At 42.3% G+C, this 19,050-nt stretch overlaps 2 protein-coding genes and 1 long non-coding RNA gene across 4 annotated transcripts; 1 reads left to right on the top strand and 2 right to left on the bottom strand.

The window, feature by feature from the left end:
- Positions 1-242: 242 nt before the first annotated feature.
- LOC129762878 (retinol-binding protein pinta) lies at positions 243-1,742 on the top strand. 2 transcript variants are annotated; one of them, XM_055761453.1, is made up of 6 exons: positions 243-401; positions 479-497; positions 619-842; positions 904-1,096; positions 1,274-1,380; positions 1,455-1,742. In XM_055761453.1, the coding sequence occupies exons 1-6, from the start codon at positions 346-348 to the stop codon at positions 1,657-1,659; spliced, it is 804 nt and encodes a 267-aa protein (XP_055617428.1). In that variant the 5' UTR covers positions 243-345; the 3' UTR covers positions 1,660-1,742. The 2 variants fall into 2 exon arrangements, with proteins under 2 accessions (XP_055617428.1, XP_055617427.1); XM_055761452.1 differs by having other exon boundaries at positions 247-401; positions 904-1,230; positions 1,285-1,380.
- Positions 1,743-4,855: 3,113 nt separating this feature from the next.
- Positions 4,856-6,895, bottom strand: LOC129761141 (uncharacterized). Its single transcript, XM_055758849.1, has one exon. The coding sequence runs from the start codon at positions 6,893-6,895 to the stop codon at positions 4,856-4,858; it is 2,040 nt and encodes a 679-aa protein (XP_055614824.1).
- Positions 6,896-13,606: 6,711 nt separating this feature from the next.
- LOC129762883 (uncharacterized) lies at positions 13,607-16,964 on the bottom strand. The gene is made up of 3 exons (XR_008740740.1): positions 16,800-16,964; positions 15,707-16,745; positions 13,607-15,386 (listed from the first exon to the last, which is right to left on the bottom strand). It is a non-coding gene; the product is annotated as an uncharacterized LOC129762883 (long non-coding RNA).
- Positions 16,965-19,050: the final 2,086 nt, after the last annotated feature.

Below are 19,050 nucleotides of genomic sequence, written 5' to 3'. Positions count from 1 at the left end.
GGAAAATCGAGATGAATGGTCTCCCTGCCAAGAATTTTAGTGTTACCTCCATATTGTCATATACTTTGAATTCATATTTGTGCAGCTGCATTTTAAAACTGTAATTAAAATGTTCAAATCACAAAATGATTTCGGATGATGTGGTGTTATAATAATCCCGTGTATCAGAAATCGTTCTGAGTCTTTATGGAACGCACACAAAAATTTGAATTTGTGTTAATCCAGATTGGTTTGTTAAGAAAATGAAGTAGATTCAAGACAACAAGTCTTGTTCATCTTGTTCTACATTGCATCCGAACTCATTCATTATTATTTTTTCATGTGTCTTGTGTGCTTGTAACAACCATGCTTCATAAGCTGCCTTTGTTCAACTTTGTTCCATTCATGATAATATTTAGATTGTGAGTTTCACTTTCCACATTTACATCTCTATATTGATGACGATTAATCTCACTCATTAAATCATTCTTATTATCAGTACATTTGCAAAAGTCTGTGTGAGTAGCTGTTGCACTTATATGATAAGCAACTCGGTCATTGTTCCACAATTATCTTGAGCTGAACTCTTTTACGAGGGAGCATTAATCAGTACTATTTTGTGTGACTTTAATCATGAAGGGTGCTTCGTATCTCCAATCATTGCCTGAGGATTGCTACAATCACGCGAGAGAACTTCTTGGCGAGACACCTGCAAAAAGGGACGAATGTCTAAGAGAAATTCAACGGTGGCTGCGCTGCGAACAGGCTAACATTCGAATACCGAATGATGATGTCCGTTTCATTGTTTATTTCCTCCGTAGTACGAAATTTAATGTCGAAAAGACGAAAAGTAAAATTCAAACGTGAGTTTTTTATGTTCACATGATAGTTTATGTCAATTTTGAATACTTACTTGCGTTTCAGTTATACTAAAATTCGCACAAATCGGATCGAGTGGTTCAAGAACCGAAATCCCTACATTGAGTCGGTGCAAGAGTTGCTCGAATTGGGGGTCTTCTTACCTCTAAAGCAAAAAGATGAAAACAACCGACAAGTCGTAATAATTCGCACAGCAGCCCACAACCCAAAATGCCACAAACAGGATAACGTGTTCAAGGTGGATAAAATGATTCTCGACCTTCTGCTTCATCTAGACGAAACCATATCCATTTACGGAATCGTGGCTATTTTTGATATGAAAAATGTTACGCTAAGCCACGCATTGCAGTTGCCTCCAGCAGTTGTTAAACGGTAGAGAGAAACAACGACTATTTACATTTACTTTATATTTTAGTTCATTCCCAGGACTGTCGAAAGCTGGGAAAATTATCCATGCCGACCGCAGTTGCTCGAATTTGTGAATGCACCAATCCACGTGAATATTGTTCTAAATATATTCAGGTATAAAAAAAAATCCGTACCTATACATTTTCATTTTTCATATCATTGACGCGATATCCTTTATACTGTTGTAGAAGTTTCATGAGTGCCAAAATGAAATCCCGTGTTATAGTTTCTAGAGGAACATCACAGATGAATAACGTTGTTAAATTACCTCCCGAACTTGGCGGCACCGGAGATTCGTATCATGACTTGTCAATTTATTGGAAAAAACAAGTGCAGGATCACGCATGCTGGTTCGATGAAACGGAACAGCAGTACACGTTACATGAAATGTGATATAATAGTCAATAAAACTATGCATTCTTTATGTATTTATAAATCACTGCAATAATAAAGATATTCTCGTGGATAAGAATGGTGTCAATGGAAGTACATTAGATATAAAATAGATTCTTAATTATTATAGATTCTTTTTGTGCAACAGCTAATCGTCCAACAACGATATCACCCTTCTGTACAATGCAAACCAGAATAATGAGCAAAATCGCTGTAAAGCTATCTAATACATAGTTATTTCATGCCAAACCGATATAGTGGTTCTCAGATTTTCGTGAAAAGTGGTAATTTTGTTCTTTACCGCGAAACATTAGACCTGTAATTTTCTATTTTTGACATAGGACTATGTTTTTGACTTCTATATAGGGGGGTCACCATACGAAAAAAGTAACAAATCATTAAGTGTTTTCAAGCGCATATTACTCAAAATCGTTATTGCGACATATTATGTGTTATATACCATTAGACAGAAATTTTATCCAGCAATTTTTTGCTTGAAACACGAACAGAAAATGTAGTAAAAAAGTTAAACAATTTGACGTTTAAAATGGGTATGTTTTTTTGACTGCACCAACCACTCGCTTTCCTCCCGACGCAACAATTTTCGGAAAAATATGGGAAAGATAGATCTGATAACCACCCCTAATCTCTATTTCGATCGATTCGAAATATTTCGAACGACCTGATAAAATTCCATTCTGTGTTCCGTTGTTTTTGCATTTCGTTCGATCTGTTTCTCTTCGAACATTAAATGGGCAAAACGTTCGAAATAGGGAATGCGAAATTATAACTCGAACGAAATGGAACTCCGTCGGAAAACAGAATAGGGCTAAACATGTTTTTTACTGACGGTTCATTCATAAACGGGTCCACTGGCTTCGGCATCTTCAATGAAAATTCCAGTGCCTCTTTCAAACTCAAAGATCCTTGTTCCGTGTATGTCGCTGAAGTGGGTGCGATATACTATTCTCAAGGGATCATTAAAACACTGTCCATCGACCATTATTTTATTTTTTTCAGACAGTCTCAGCTCAATAGAGACAATCCGCTCAATGAAAGTTGATAAACGCTAATCTTATTTCCTGACAAGAATAAGACAACTATTGAGTGTTTTGGTCGAAAAATTATTCAAAATTACCTTAGCATGGGTTCCCTCCAATTGCTCTATCCCGGGAAATGAGAAAGCGGACTCGCTAGCTAAGGTGGATGCATCAGAAGGCACACTTTTTGAAAGGCAAATTGTCTAAAATGAATTTTTCCACATTCCTCGTCAGCACACACTCGTAAGTTGGCAGCGCATGTGGAGTGAAGATGAGTTCGGTCGTTGGTTACACACGATTATCCCTAAGGTCTCGATGAGTGCATGGTTGAAGGGATTGAATGTAGGTCGTGATTTCATTCGCGTGATATCTCGGCTCATGTCCAATCACTACAACCTAAACGCGCATCTCTATCGCATTGGGCTCGCAGCAAACAATCTTTGTGATTGTGGCGATGGCTACCACGACATCGAGCATATTGTCTGGTCGTGTATCCGGTTCCATGCTGCCCGCTCTCAGCTCTCCAAAGCTTTGAGGGCATATAGCAGACAATCGGATATCCCTGTCCGGGATATCTTAGGTAGCCATGATCCTGATCTTCTGCTTCATCTATACCTGTTCCTCAGCTACGCCAATGTCAACGTTTAATGATGCTTCCTTCGTTATATCCCTGTTTCATATCCCTCCTATCCGATCTATAAACTTTTACTTAGTCGCGGCAATACATACACACATTCTTTACAGATACACGGGCCGAAGGTTGTGCAGCCCACTGATGATTCACCATAAGTTGAGGATTGTACCGCTCATGACAGCTCTACACGAGCTGATGATTGCTAGTGATCATTTTATCCTGGATTCCTCGAGTCGAGAAGACGCATCACGCTAGATATGGGGTACAGACCTGGGAGGCGTTGTTGATTAATGGTCAGCTGCATCCCAATAGGAAGTATTCCGTGTCGGGCACACGTACAGCATTGGAGACTGCAACATACCAATTATGAGAACACTTGTAATACTAACCTCGAGCCAACCGCGAATAATCGGTTACATACAGGCAAACCTTTTTTTGTGCGAGTTTTGGGGGGAGTAAAGGAAATTTGGAAAATTGATCTTTTATTTTCGATGCCAAATGACTTAAAAATCCATGAAACGTCGAGATCTGGTGTCTTCTCGAAAAAAAATTTTTGGCCGAAAATCGACCTTTTGGAAGATTTTCGAGGATCAAAAAATCAAAACTTTAAGCGCTTTGAGGCACCCCTAAATCATGTCCGATTAAGCTGAAACTTTGCACAGATCTTTTTTTGGGTCAATAAACAAAATGTACATGGTCGGTTTTTGAAGTTTGACATGATCATTTTCGCTGCCACCCTACTGTCCATATTTCCCCCACTACATGTCCATTATACCCGCATCGATAAAAATGTTCTACTTTTCGGTTTGATTTAATTTCAGTAAAAAACATGGAAAAACAATTTTTTATAAAATACTTTAATTTCAGTAAAAAACATGGAAAAACAATATTTTATATAAAATATATAAATTGGCCAATTATTTCCAAAACCAATATATTGAACTGTAAAAAACTGCTTTGAAGTTTTGGAAAACATGAGTTTCCAAAGATACAGTTGAAGTACTTCTTAACATGTCCGTCTTACCCCTATTTCCCCTACATAAGCAGAACTTAGCACCTAATAAGATCAGTTCACTACAGCAGCACAGTTCACGACAGAGAGCACTCATGTTCATAGAATACTCAATATACAATACCGGGCTATAAAGTTATTACAAACAATGTTCCGGACAACGTGGCAACGATTTTTTTTTTTCTTTATTTTTGAGACTTTCAGCCTCCTGGGCTGGTTCGTCTCAGTAAAAACGGCCGAAACCATGCCGCAAAGTGCGCTTACTATCCATTTTACATGCACATACGGACAAGCAATTAACAATAAAACAATAAAACAAAAACAGATTTCGTCACAAGAATTTCTACGCATTTGAGCTTTTTTTCCCCTGGTTTGACGAGGATGTCCGCTTGCCATGGCCCCAGGCCACAGATGGGGAATCCGCGCCACTCGAAGATGCCGACTGTTCTTATTCCCCTTATCGCGAAGGGGAAGGAACAAGGATCTTCGATTTAATCACAAATTTTTTGGTCAAATTTTAAAGTACAGATCGGCATCTTTCAAAAAACAGAGCAGTGCAGTAGTTTGTGAAGGGTCGTCGCCAAGCACATCTCGAATGCTCCCGCTGATCCCGTGTGAGTTCCGGAGGTTCTCATACTTTGGGCAAATACAGAGGATGTGTTCGACTGAATTGCGAACCTCGCACAAGTCACAAAGGGGATGAAAGGGTCCTCTGTTGAAGTTGTGTGACATGTTGCAGTGGCCGGTTCTTAACCTGGATAAGATTCGTTGCTCTCTCATCGTTTTGACGTCTTCGAAGCTGGTGATGGATCCTTTGATTCTCCGGAGGAACAACGTCGCTTCAACGGACCATTTTTCCGCCCAAAAAGTTTTGAATGTGTTGGCGATCCATAGTCTGATGTCGTCTAGCGGTACTTTGCGCGTCAAAAGTTGTCCAAGGTGACCGATTCCAGCAAAACGGTCGGCCGCTTCATTGCCGGCTATGCCACTATGTCCGGGGACCCACATGAGGACTGTATCCGGCAGCAGATACCTCCTGATAGCTTGTATCCATGGGCGCCTAGTTATAGCCGCGCCAACGGCATCGATGACGCTAGCCGAGTCGGTAACTATCAGGATCGATTTGCTTGACGGTATAGTGGCAGCTTCAAATATTCCGGCAGCTTCGGCCGAGAAAACCTGGCAAATGTCGACGAGCTTCTTGCTGGAAATAAGAGAGTTATTATGACCGCTTACCCCGAAACCAACTCCTTGCATCCCTTTGGAACCGTCCGTGTAGCGAATTTCATAATTGTGATATTTTCTTGAGACAAGTTCGACAAAGGTTTGCTCCAGACCCACAGAGCTTGCCCCAGCTCGAAAGTTATTCCTGATTGTATCATCCACTTGGACCACCGGCAACCTCCAGTCGTTAGTCCCAAACCAAAGCTGTTTAGCTATCGATGGGAGGTTTGAGTGTGTCACCTGCTGCAAGATTTCGTTCGTTAAAACAGTCAGGTGTGTCTCCTTACCTCCGCTGGTTTTAGCGAGAAAGCTCGCAGTTCTGGAAACTATCGCCGCGTCCACAAAAATGTCAAACGGAGGTTCTCCTATTTCGGCGCATACTGAGGCTGCTGGTGTTGATGGTAGCAGACCAGAGATAATCCGTAGTGCATTGTTGTAAATCGGTGATAGAGTTTTTAGGAGTTTATCTCTGGCCAGGCATGTCACTTCGAGACCGTAGGTGAGGCGGCTATTGATGATGGCTTTGGCCACCCGTAAACGGATCGTTCGGTTGTTACTCCGGTGAGGTTTGGAGATGGTTTTTAAGAGGTTTAACCGGGTGGCACAGCTTTTCTTCACCTCGTCGAAATGGTGCTGGAAGTTCAGGTTGCAATCGACCACCACTCCCAGGATTCTCAACGTTCTACGGCGGGGAATGCGGTCGTTGTAGATTTTGACTCCCGAATTGCAACCTTGGTGTTTGTGACTGCATACCACCATGTGACCACTCTTTTGCGCCGAAAGTCGAAAACCTCGTTCGACAGCCCATTTACCAATAGCATTGGTAGCTTCCTGGATCTTGATGCGTGGTGCCCTGTGCGTGTTCCCCACCACTACCAAAAGGATGTCGTCCGCATACGTGAATACGCATACTCCCTTCGGTATAACCCGGAACAGGCTGTTCATCGCTATCAGGAAGAGGGTGACGGCTAAGACGGAACCTTGAGGTACACCAGTTTCTTCATGAAAGCGCCTGGAGCTGGTGTACCCGACTTTTACCTCAAAGGTCCGGTTTGTCGCGAAGTTTTGAACAAAGTGCAGCAGGTTGCCGTCTACCCCCCAGTCAGCCAGTGTTTTAAGAACTAATGGAATCCAGGTTCGGTTGTACGCCTTCTCTAGATCCAGGGCTACCATCTCCAGATGCTGTCGATTTTTTCCGGCCTCAGCTACCACCTCTCCAAGGGATGCGAAATACGTGTTTGTGCCCATCCCCGGTCGAAAGGCAAACTGTCGGCAGTCCAACTCCTTGTTTTCGGTCAGGTAGGTGACGAGCCGTCGGTTCGCCATCCTCTCTAGGGTCTTGGACGTACAGGAGGTCAGGGATATTGGCCGGTATCCTTTCACGGAGCAGCTGTTCTGGCCGACTTTGGGGATGGGGATCACAATACTATGTCCATTCCGCTGGGAAGTTGTGCTTCAACCAGAGATCATTAAAAATGTCGAGGAGAGTGGTTTGACCTAACGGGGACAGCTGCTTGATCATCTTATAACCGATGTGATCGGGACCAGTGGACTCCCCTTTGGTGGAGCGCAGAGCGACGATGAGTTCTTCGACGGAGAAGGGTTTGTTGAACGGTTTTCCAACCCGATCATTCGGAACCATGAATCGATCGACTGAGTTCGTGTCCGCTTTTTGTTGTCGGATGAACTCGGAATCGTATCCCGAAATCGAGGACAGTTCAGTAAAATATTCCCCTAGCATGTTCGCGGTGTCGACTGGATCACTGTAGGTCGTGCCATTCGCTTGCAGGATAGGGGTTTGGAATCTTCTTTTCCCATTCAGCGCGTTAACACGTCTCCATAGGTCCGCAGAGGACTGACTTTCGTTGATGGATTCCAGGAAGCCGGTCCAGCTGTCTAGTTTGGCCCGTCTCACTATTCGCCTCACCCTTATGTGCTGCGCTCGGTATCTGTTCATTGCCGTTTCTTTCTCCGGACCATCGTGCCGGATTCGTTTTGTCGCACGCAGGAACTTCCTCCGTTTCTTGATTTCTTTTTTGATGTCCTCAGACCACCAGTGCAGCGCTCTCTTTCCAGGGTTGGGCTTTGTTTTAGGGATGGCGGATTCTGCTACCTCGGTGATGATTTCGTTGAGCTTCTGCATGGAGGTCGGGTTGTCTCGGGCGATCAGGTGGCTGGAGGAAACCCTGTAGAAATCCCAGTCAGCTTTGTCGAAAATCCACTTTGATCTTCGGGTGGATTGAGGCGGCGGTGCGTTGAGGATAATTGAAATCAGATAATGGTCACTTCCGTGTAGGTCGTCTGCTTTATTCCACCCCAGTTTACCTACCAAATCAATACTGGCTGCGGAAATGTCGATGGCTGAACTGCTACGACTTCGACAGAAGGTGTCGGTACCGTCATTCAGGACCGAGAGCTCCAACGATTCGAAAAAATCAGCGATGATGTTCCCCCTTACGTCCGTTGCTTGCATCCCCCAGTTGTGGTGGTGAGCGTTGAAGTCCCCCAGAACGATTGTAGGATCCTCCAAGCTCTCAAGCACCTCTAGCAGTTTGCGTCTCAAATCCGGGATCTTGCCACATGGTAGGTAAACGGAGACAATAACTACCGGAATTGGAGATTCTATTCTGACCGCAATTATCGGTAGGTCGGTGTTGATCTGCTTGCGCTTATGGGGGATGCTCTTCTTGACGCCCAAAGCCACGGAATGTTGTAATACGGAGCCCAGCTTTGTGTACCATTGGTATTTACCGCCGAGGATCTTCTGGACGTTCGTTGGAGACACTCTGTTTATTTCTTGAAGAGCGATGACTAAAGGACACAGTTCCCGGTCTAGGATCTCCAGCTCTCCAAGGTTGTTATACAGACCATTGACATTCCACTGCAGGGCCAGGTTTGTTGATCTGGTGACTGTTGGACCTCGCTGGCGGTTGATGACGTGGTGGTTAATCGGTGAAATCAAACTGTTGTCAGAGACCAGACTCGATGGAGCACCCTGGGTGTTCGGAAATACCCTGGAACTCAACGGAGGTGAAGATGACGTTGTTGACAGGGGACCGGAGGACCCGGCTATAGCTGGTAGAAAGTCTCCAAGTCTATGTCTCCATGTGTCGTAGATAGCAGCATTGGATTGTGCTTCGACGGGCATGGACGGAACACCCGCGCTCTGAGTTGCCAAACGAGAGGGGTAAGGACGGATATCTCCCAGTGACCGACCCCCCGACCCGACGGTGGAAAAAAATCAGCGGCTTGGCCCTTGGCGGAGGTTGTTGTGGATGGTAATGCCGAACGAGACAGAGGGAGGCAGCGGCCGGGTGGAATGGTTCCGACCGAAAGCCGCCCGCATGACCCGACGGAAGGAAAAAATAGTTCGGCTTTTTTAGGGCAATCAACTATGGTGGTTGGTTCTTCGGCGACAGCAATGACAGCAGGCCCTGTCTCAACGATGCAGTTGCACGACGTAGAAATCCCGTCCGTCGGGGAACAAGCGTTTCCGCCCTTGTGCGTCCCGAGATCATATACGACTCCCACGTGGTCCTTCAGGGAACGGGCGTTGTCGCCCTTGTGCGTCCTGAGATTTTGTGTTCCCGCGTAGTCCATCGGGGAACGAGCGTTTCCGCCCTTGTGCGTCCCGAGATATCTTTCTACTCCCGCGTGGTCCATCGGGGAACGAGCATTTCTGCCCTTGTGCGTCCCGATTTCTCGTACAACGGAAGCCACTTTTCCCCGGCGCCGGGGGTTATCCGTCAGTACCGGTGGGGTTGTAACGTCCGCACTAACGGTGCCCGGGCTGCAGAGGGCTGTCGCGGAGTTCCGATTTTCTGCATCGTTTATCTGGTTCTTCGTCCTTGAGCTGCAGAGGTGGTCCAGTAGTTCCGGTGGGGGTATAACGTCCGCACTACTGGGGCCCTGTATACCCAAGGCGCTGCTACTCGTATCATCCTCAGGTCGCGGCATGGGATGCCGGAGGTTGTCCGACGATTCCGGTTGGGCTGTAGCGGCCGCATCGGCGGGGCCCCGACTATCCCTTCCGGAGAGCTGACTAGTAGTGTGGTGTGGAGCGACATGTGTGGATGTGTGTTGGTTCAGGTGAGGCATTGTGGGATACATTTTTAATTATTCGCTTCTGTCGGATGCCAGGGGGTAGCTGGTCGCTGGTTCGACCGACTGGTGTCTGGCGGCGACGTGGGCTGCTGGTCTGTGGCCAACTGTCTTTTGCGGATGTCCTTTGGCGGTTGAGTGAGCTGGGAGTCCGGTTTTCGTTTTTTCGAAGGCGTGGCGGGTGCGACTACGTTATTTTTTGGTTGAGAAGAACGATATACTGGCGTGGGCGGCGAGGTGATGTCCTTAAATGTTGCCGTTTGATCGTCGGAATCGGTGTCTGAATCGAATCGATAATAGATGAAATCGTTATGGGCAGCTGCATTTTCTGCTTCTTCCGAGACCGTTTCATTTGTTGAATGTGTTTTGGTCGGTGGAGAGGGGATCGGTATGTTCATCGAAGACGGAGGAGTTGTTTGGACGGGCCGTGTTGCTCCGGATGCATTAGTGGTACTGGTGCGGGTCAACAATGATCTAGCTACGATAATCTCTTCTTGTTGAGATGCATTTGCTCCCTCTCTCAGGATCGATCGCTGTTCCATGGCCGCTAAAATGTTGGCCATCTGATCTACTCTTTCAACCAACGACTTAATGGTCGCTGCATTTTGGGCAGCCTCGGTGCGCTGCGATTCAATTGAAGCGGCCATGTTCGCGATGATGAGGTCCTTCTCCGCTATTATTTTTACTAGATCATTGTATTTTTTGTCCGGGGCAATCCCCGTAGTCGATGATTGGCCTTGATCACTTACCTCTCTAGTGACACCGGCGTAGCTTTTTGATCGACCATTTTCTGCCTCGAAAATTATTCGTGCGGCCCTGTAATCGACGTCGCGGTCTACTTTTAATCTCTGAATGCTGTTTTCTTTCCGATATTCAGGACAGGAACGGGATGCTAGACTGTGTTCATTCGATCCACACTTTATACAGAACAATGACCGTTCGCATTTGGGACCCTCCGCCGGAATCACGTGTTTTTCTGAACAATTCCCACATGTTGGTGTGTCTTGCCTGCATTTGAGTTTAGTATGACCGAACGCCCAGCATTTGAAGCATTGCATGGGCGACGGATAGTAGGGTCTCGTTCTGACACGCAGATATCCAAAATCAATGAATTCGGGAGTTTGGGTACCGCTTACAGTCAGTATTATCGTCGGAGTATTCTCGAAAGTGGTCGGGCCAGTTCGTCGCTTTATTCCTGTCGCCGCTGTAACCTTTTGATCCTGGAGGTAGCTCACAATTTTCTCCTCGGACATGTTGACTGTCTGCCCGCAACTTACGACGCACTTAGAAAAATTGAGTTACTGGTGGTACGTAACCCTCACTTTTGTTCCGTCCGCTAGATTGGTCAATTCCAGAAGTCGCTCTGCCTGTTTCTTGTCACGTACCTTTAGTGCGTATGCCGCACTGCCACCTTCGGGGAATGCACCTTCAATTTTTCCAGCCCAGTCCTCTATTGACTTGCGAATCATGAATGGTGCGGTAGGGAGCGCCTTATCTTTGCCGTCGTTGTCCACGCCAGTGATTCGTAGCACCATCAGTTCTCCGTGATTACCGCCGGGGTCCATGTATGTTGGTAAAGTCGCACCCGAAAAGCTACCGTCGATTGTGCGGTGATTTATCCCGCCATTGAGGCCCCACACACTAGGTGCGGGGCCGGGGATACCGCCATTACGGCGGTTCAGCAACCGCTTATCCAATAACAGTGAATTTTTACGACGCACAAAAAACACGCTACGGAGGAATCCCTACCCCAATGACGTCACCGACGCGGCTTCTCACTCGCGTTTTATTTCCCGGCGGTTGAACAATTAAAAAAAACAATTGATAAATTGCCCACAAAACAAAATTAACGCGAACAAAACGTTCGAACACTTGTGTACGGCGATGTAGCCGCACCAGCGCTAGTGGCTCAACAAACGTCAACAAAAGTATACAATGCTATCGGTACACACAATTTTCACGACGAACAAACGGACAGTACGGATCGTACGGACACGAAATAAAAGCGGTAAAGTTCACTTCCACGACCTGCGCGGCGCCCCGTGAAACTTACACGCACAATTATACACAAAGTGAGACGTAATCATCGATTATTCGCAGCGGGAGAAATACAATATCTGCTCGCTTGCGATATCCTGCTGTTACTGACGTGGCAACGAAGGAAAACATAATTTTTTTTATCTATAATATATTTCTGTAGTTATAGATTTATTTCACTTAGGCTCATATTTATGTAGACCTTAACTATTTAGACTTGTGTTTAAAAATTTTAAATGATGACTCCTTGTTTTCTTCTGCATAATTCTTCTGTCTAGAAAAAGGTAGTAATGGCTTTAATGGTATTTTTGTGTACATTTTTGTGATTCAGAATGTGGTTTTGGATTCTACCACGTTATATCATCTAATCCGTTTTAAGGATACAAGTTCATACAGGAAACGGTTTTTTCCAGTGCTTCCATTTGATGTATCAAAAAGAAAAAAATACAGATTTTGAATAATGAAAAAACTCAATTCAATTGCAATTACTACACACAATCACAGTCCTATGTCAAGATCACGACCCAGACCCATTAACTTTTTCATTAGGGTGACCATTTAAATTTTAGGGTGGTCCAAAAAATCAACTTTTTTTCCCTTTTTCCCAAAAATTACTTTTTTCAAAAATCTATAACTTTTGAAGTACTGAACCGATTCCGATGATCTATTTAAAGGCAATAAGTTTTTGACAAAAAAATAACACAGAAAAATGTTTTTTTTTCATAATTATTAATTGTATTTGTTTTTCATAGTTTACATGGTCTCTTATCTTACATAACATATCCTAAATTCACAGAGGCGTTATTTTTTGTTCTTGAGTTATGATTTTTCGACGTTAACCGATGGTACGAAAAATCATTTTTCTCTTTTGTTCTGAAAATGACTTTTCAAAAAATTATAACCTTTGAACTACTGAGCCGATACAGATGGTCAATAACAGTTCGGATGAAAAGTTCATGAGGTTGACGTCTAGATGGCGCCTCTCTACTTGACTATCACGAAGCACCATCTTTCAATGGATACGTATCAAAATTTGACAGTAATCGGTCGATTGGCTCGTGGGTCACAGCATTGAGAGTGAAGAAACTTTTGTTATTGTGAGAAAATGGAAAAATCACAAATTAATGAAAGCGATGGCCAAATTGCATGAATTGGGCTTCGAATTGCTTCCGCATCCACTATATTCTCCAGATCTGACCCCCAGCGACTATTTTATGTTCGCAGACCTGAAGAGAATGCTCGCTGACAAGAAATTTAAGACCGATGATGAGGTGATTACCGAAACTGAGGCCTATTTTGGAAAAACCGAAAGAGTACTATAAAAATGGTATCGAAAAGTTTCAAGATCGCTATAATCGCTGTCTCGCGCTCGAAGGCAATTATGTTGAATAATACAATTAAATTTTGCAAAAAAATTGTTTTACTATGTTACCTTATAAAATTTTGAGCCGAACTGTTATATCAATTTGAAGCCAATGAGTTGGTCACAGACTTGCATAAAAATTGGATTCTAGTTGCATAGATGTGGTATAGTTGCATAGGAATATTGAACGAAAACTGAAACGAAAAATTAACTAAAGTTAACGAAAAATCATAACTCATAAACGAAAAAAGTGCCCTTGGTCCCGCACGGTAACATCCGCACCACTCACGAAAAAAGGTCACGAGTTCAATTCACACTCCCGACATTCTTCTAAAAATGGAAGTAATGTGACAAACCAAAAGTGTTGAAAGACACTATAATACAGAGAAAAAAATTGCTCATCATATTCAACAAAATAAATAGATATAAAATTTAGTAAATATCAAGTTTAATAAATAATTATTAATACAAATTACTTACAAGCTATAAAAACATTCAAATCGCAAACTAATCTAACCACAACTACCAAAATATTGGGTTGGGGAAAAAGAAATGTCATATATTGTCAATATATGGCAACACTTATACTTATGACAGACATACAGCTGTACTACCGTTGTACTTCGAAAATTGTATGTCTGTCACCATGTACAGCGCTAGAACCATGCAAGCAACTCGGTACAATCGCTGTATCTGTACCGACCTATTTCACCGTTGTACATGGTTACAGCTTGTCAATTTCAACTGCTCGCAGCGCCATAGACGGGTAGTGGTGGCACCATGAACAAGTTTTGTCAACACCGAATCAAAACACCGCAGTGTTAAATATTCAGTTAGAGACGAATGAACTCCCAGAGGTTAAAGTCTCTTAAATCCAACACCAATTCCAATTCCTATTCAGTTCGTGAGGAAAAAAACTATAAACTATATATACCTGTGGCCAAGAGTAGTTGAACAACGGTAATGGAGCTAGCAAAGGAAAGGAAGGCTACGATGCTCGACAAATCGGGGATGCTGGTCGTCATTGAAGTGTGGAAGGACAATATTCTGTCCCTTCGGAGCACTTCCAAGAACTCCCACATCTACAAGCAAATGTGTGAGGAGCTGAAAGGCCACGGCGTTATACTTACGGCGGTCGAATTGAAAAACCGGATCAATAATCTCTCTCGGAAGTACAGGTAGATACTTTTTGAAAAGAATATAAAATCAAGTCAAAATAATGGCATATTTGGTCCCTATGTGGGGAAATGTGCCCTTTGTCAAAATAATCACAAGTGCCCCTGATTTTCATCAATTCCTGATCCACTGAAAAAATTCATGAAATTAATGCCAGAGATAAGATATTTTTTGTGGCATTTGTGATTATTTTGACAACTGAGCTACTAAAAATACATATTTACAAAGCATACGGACCAAATATGCTTTTATTTTGGCTCGAATTAACATGCTTTTCGGCTGTTAAAACTTTTGAGTCAGCACTCTACGGGCAATTTTTTGAGATAGTGTACTTATAAAGATCCGAAAGAAACGCCATGGGGCCCTCGGGAGGATCACCTTCTTCTTGGGATTATTTTGATATTCTACAAAGCTTTCTCCATACTTATAAACAAAACAGCACTCGCGATTTGATGGATGAGGTGATTGGTTCCGGTAAGTTAAAAGTAATTTTGACAGTAAATTTTCGAAAGAAGGAGACTGCATGGATCGACTTTCTCTTGTGTTAAACATCATCTAGAAATCTTTCCTTACCATTTTTAATTTATTAAATGTGAGATAAGAACTTCCCTTTCAATTTGAGTCGTACAAATATAGTATCAAATCTCATGCAATGGATGACTTTAGCGGTGGTCCAAATGACCTGTTTGTTATAATTATTCTGAAAAGAATCAAACTGAGACCTTGCAGAATCATGCGCGGAACGTGAATGTATGTAAATAACCACTCAGTCTTAGCATTCAAATCCATTTTCATTGAAGCAGCTTTGGATTTATGAGTAATTTGAGTTGGGTTCTGATTCAAGATAGAATAGATAGTTCATCCGGCATCTTCTGGAAAGTATTCCAGCCAAGTTTTATAGTTTTTCACTCGACTTGAAAACAGTTTTTTGGTATATATCAGGCATTAACGAAGCAACTAACAATATCTTTTATTTTGTTCCAGATGATGACTACTGCGATGCTGAGTATTTAGATGAAGCGTACAACCCGGAGAACGACACATTCGCTCAATCTATGTTTATGTCACCTTCTGCGCCGACATCATCAGTATCATCGCCATCACCAACACTGCCATCATCAAGCCGCAGGCATTCCGCTCCTAAAAAGATGAAACAAAATGTGCAGGAAAAATTGTTGGAATTGGCTATAAAAGAAAACGAAAATATGGTTACTTTTATGGAGCATTCCAAGACTACAGATCTTCAAATAATCGAGCTCATGAAAGAAAATAACGCGTTGATGAGCAAGCTGGTCGATAAAATTTGAATTGTGTACTTGGAAATTTGAACCAAATAAAACATGTTCAAAAAATCAAATGAATACAGAAATTGATAAAAAGTTTGCGGTGGTGGGTACCACCCACTGTTTTTACAGTGAATATAGAGGGAGATAATGGGACAGTTTTCCTGTGATATTTACCGAAATGTACCATCAGTGCGTTTCTAATCCTGGATGCTGATGCGTTTTCGTTTCTTACTATCAATCCTCTTTGTGGTTGTTGCTTCGAATTTAAGGTTTGAAGCTGGATCATCCATTTTTTGTTAATATGGTCATTGTGGTTGTTACATAGGTTATGTAGAATGCAGCAAGTTTTGATAATTGTATTGACATTATTTAGGTCGACCTCCAAACCTTTCCCGATTCTTCTGAAACGGGCCTTCAGATGGCCGAAAGCATTCTCTACAACCCGTCGGCATGTTGATAGATGATAATTAAATAACTTTTCATGCTCCGGCTGGTCTACAGAAAATGGAAACGGCTTCATCACCTGGTTTGACAGTCTGAAAGCCAAATCGCCGATCAACAGCATTGGTACTACAACCCCTTCGATTAGTTTCGAATGCGCTTTAAATGTCTCGTTCGTGCAGTGTACTTTTTTGAGTTTGGAGTTCTCAAAAATAGTTGAATCATTTGAACGGCCAGGAACTCCTACGTTGATATATGTGAACCGGTAACGATGATCCACCGCAGCAAACAGAATAACCGAATGCCATCCTTTGAAGTTATAGTAGTCGGTTGCCTCATTTTTTGGTACTTTGACTTCTATATGGCATCCATCAATGGCACCGTAGCATTGTGGAAAACCCAGTTTCTCGAAGCCACCGACTATTTCTGATATCTTCTCCGAGGTTGGTGGGTATGCGTCAAACACTTCGTGTTGCACAACATCTACAACCGCATTGCAGATTTCAATGACCAGTTCACCCGTAGTTGTTCTTCCTACACCGAATAGACTTCCAATAGTTCTATATTCCGCTGACGATCCGAGAGCATACAGGGCAATAGCGATGCGTTTCTCCAACCGAATAGCAGACCGCCAAAGAGTATCTTCTCTTTGCAGGCGATGTAATTTTTTGACCAACAAATTCAACGTACATCTGTCAACCCGAAACGTGTTTTTGAACTTTTTATCACTAAACTTTGGTACTTCATCTTCCCAAAATCTAGAATTTTCTACCTGAAAGACCGATATAGTTAGAGAAATTAAAGTTGATATTCAAATGCATCTTACAGTTGACCACACCCTACGTTTTCGGGATTTAACCGGACTAGAGAGTAACGAAACGTATTTCCTGTAGAGCTTCCTAGATATCAAAGCTTACATCCTATATGTTCTGCTCTGCTTCAACAGCATTTGAATTTTTCTGTTATTTTGAATAATTTTCGTTGTGATTACGTTCAGCATCCTGAAGAAATAAAGATACAAAAAATAAACAAGCAAGAACGTTGACGGCATTGAGCTTCGTATTACGAAACGGGGGAGAAGGCATGACAATATGGGTTTGCAGAAGAAATGAACACACTTTCAAAATAAAAACTATGAATGATAATTATTTTTCCCAAATCAAATTAGAACTCCATGTAAATGAAAATCACTTTTGCATGCAAGTAGTGAAAAAATATCATACAAAAATTATGTCTAAAGATAATTTTATATTATAATGGTAAGTTTTGGTGAGAATATTTGGAAATTTATAGAAAATAGTTTAAATTAGGGTCAGAACAACGTACTTCTAGTAGGCAAACAAAGCCAAGAAAAAAATTTCATACAAATTTTAGTAATTGAAAACTGCCTTAGGGTCGACTAGTCTGATAGAGAAGAGTTGGCCTCACACAAACTAATGTCGTATCCAGATGTCGATACCATTCCGTCGTCAACCCGAATGCAATAGATTTAAATTCCTGATTGTCAGTTTGACATACGGTACAATGTACAACCAAAGTATGTCTGTCATGGTACGATGGTACCTGTACAACGCTGTACTCTTACAACGCAAGTACAGCTGTATGTCTGTCCCTGGTATTAAACATATCTTGTATTGTACTTATCGCATCGGGTCATACTATACGCACGGCAGTGGAACTTCATACAAATCACTCGTCGAAAAGTGTCACCTTTTTCACTGCTTGTTTACATCGACGAATATATTTTTGACGTAGGACTACGTCTTTCATTTCTATACCGGGGTGTAAAATCATAGTTTCGAAAACGAAAGCGTTACGCCGGAGACTGAGATTTTGAGCGTCAATAGCTCTTAAACAACTGACCGAAATGGTATGATAAACACTTCATTCGAAAGATAAAATGTCTACGCGGTATATACTTGTTACTTTTTCATCCAAAAACTTGCTTCAATTACCTTAAAATTGCTTTCAAAACAGGCTATTGAAATCACCAATCGGTATATAAGCGAGCGCCGCTCGGAAATCCACTCAGTTATAATTGAACAGCGATTGGAGCATGTTGTCGCTGTTCTGGTGAAGCTGACTTCGTTCATCATGAAAGCGCTGGTGCGCTTTTGACCTGACCTGACCTGACCTGACCTGACCTGACCTGACCTTATGTTTTCTAACCATATAACACTGCGACCAAATACATTTGCTTTTGTGATTTTTAAATCAAGTGCAATGAACAGGTGGTTATCGGGTTAGCATCAACCACTGGTGGGCTTCGTGTATCGAGGAGAATCTGGAAGGACGTTATCGTTGTTGATAAATAATCTGCCAGTTCCCCTGGGAATTGAAAAAAAAACATTCAAGCGAAAGAGTTTATTTTGATGTTTTCTATCCATATAACACTGCGACCAAATACATTTGGTTTTGTGATTTTTCAATCAAGTGCGATCAACGTAAGACCACGTCTTTCGGGATGTTTACCCAACAATTTCTCAAAAGAGAAATGGGTGTTCTGAGAAAGGATGAGCGAACGCAAAAATAATGTAGACTAATTTGATGCAGCAGATATTTTGTCTATTGGAAATGTAATACAAATCTTATCACAATACAAGCAATGTATTATGCATTATACAACTTTCGTGTGATTGCTTTGTTTGCTAAATATTGTGCCTTCAACGTAACGCTCTCGTTTTCGAAGTCCCCCAAATATTCATTTATTCATTCATTCAGAATTGATTCAGATGCTACTAAAAACAAATGATCACTGAATCAACGATAGTCCTACGTCACCCTTGCGGTTATATCACAGATATAACCTACTTCCTGTTTTTCAACGTATTTCCACTATGTTTTGTAGGAGAGTGTATGCATACTGACAGATTTCTACTACGAGGTGTTTAATGAAGGATGAAAGGTGGGAATGTTTATGTTTATATATGATTTATCGTACGATTTAATTGAATGCATAAAAGTTGTCAACAAAACTGGAGTTAAGCACATTTTTAAATTTGAACGAATATTGATAAGATATTCCCAGCAATTCTTGATATTTATTGCGTGATTTGGTAACTGTATAAGTTGTTTGA

Source organism: Toxorhynchites rutilus, chromosome 1 (assembly GCF_029784135.1).
Source record: "Toxorhynchites rutilus septentrionalis strain SRP chromosome 1, ASM2978413v1, whole genome shotgun sequence".
NCBI lineage: Eukaryota > Metazoa > Arthropoda > Insecta > Diptera > Culicidae > Toxorhynchites > Toxorhynchites rutilus.
This window is presented reverse-complemented; position numbering and strand designations above follow the sequence as displayed.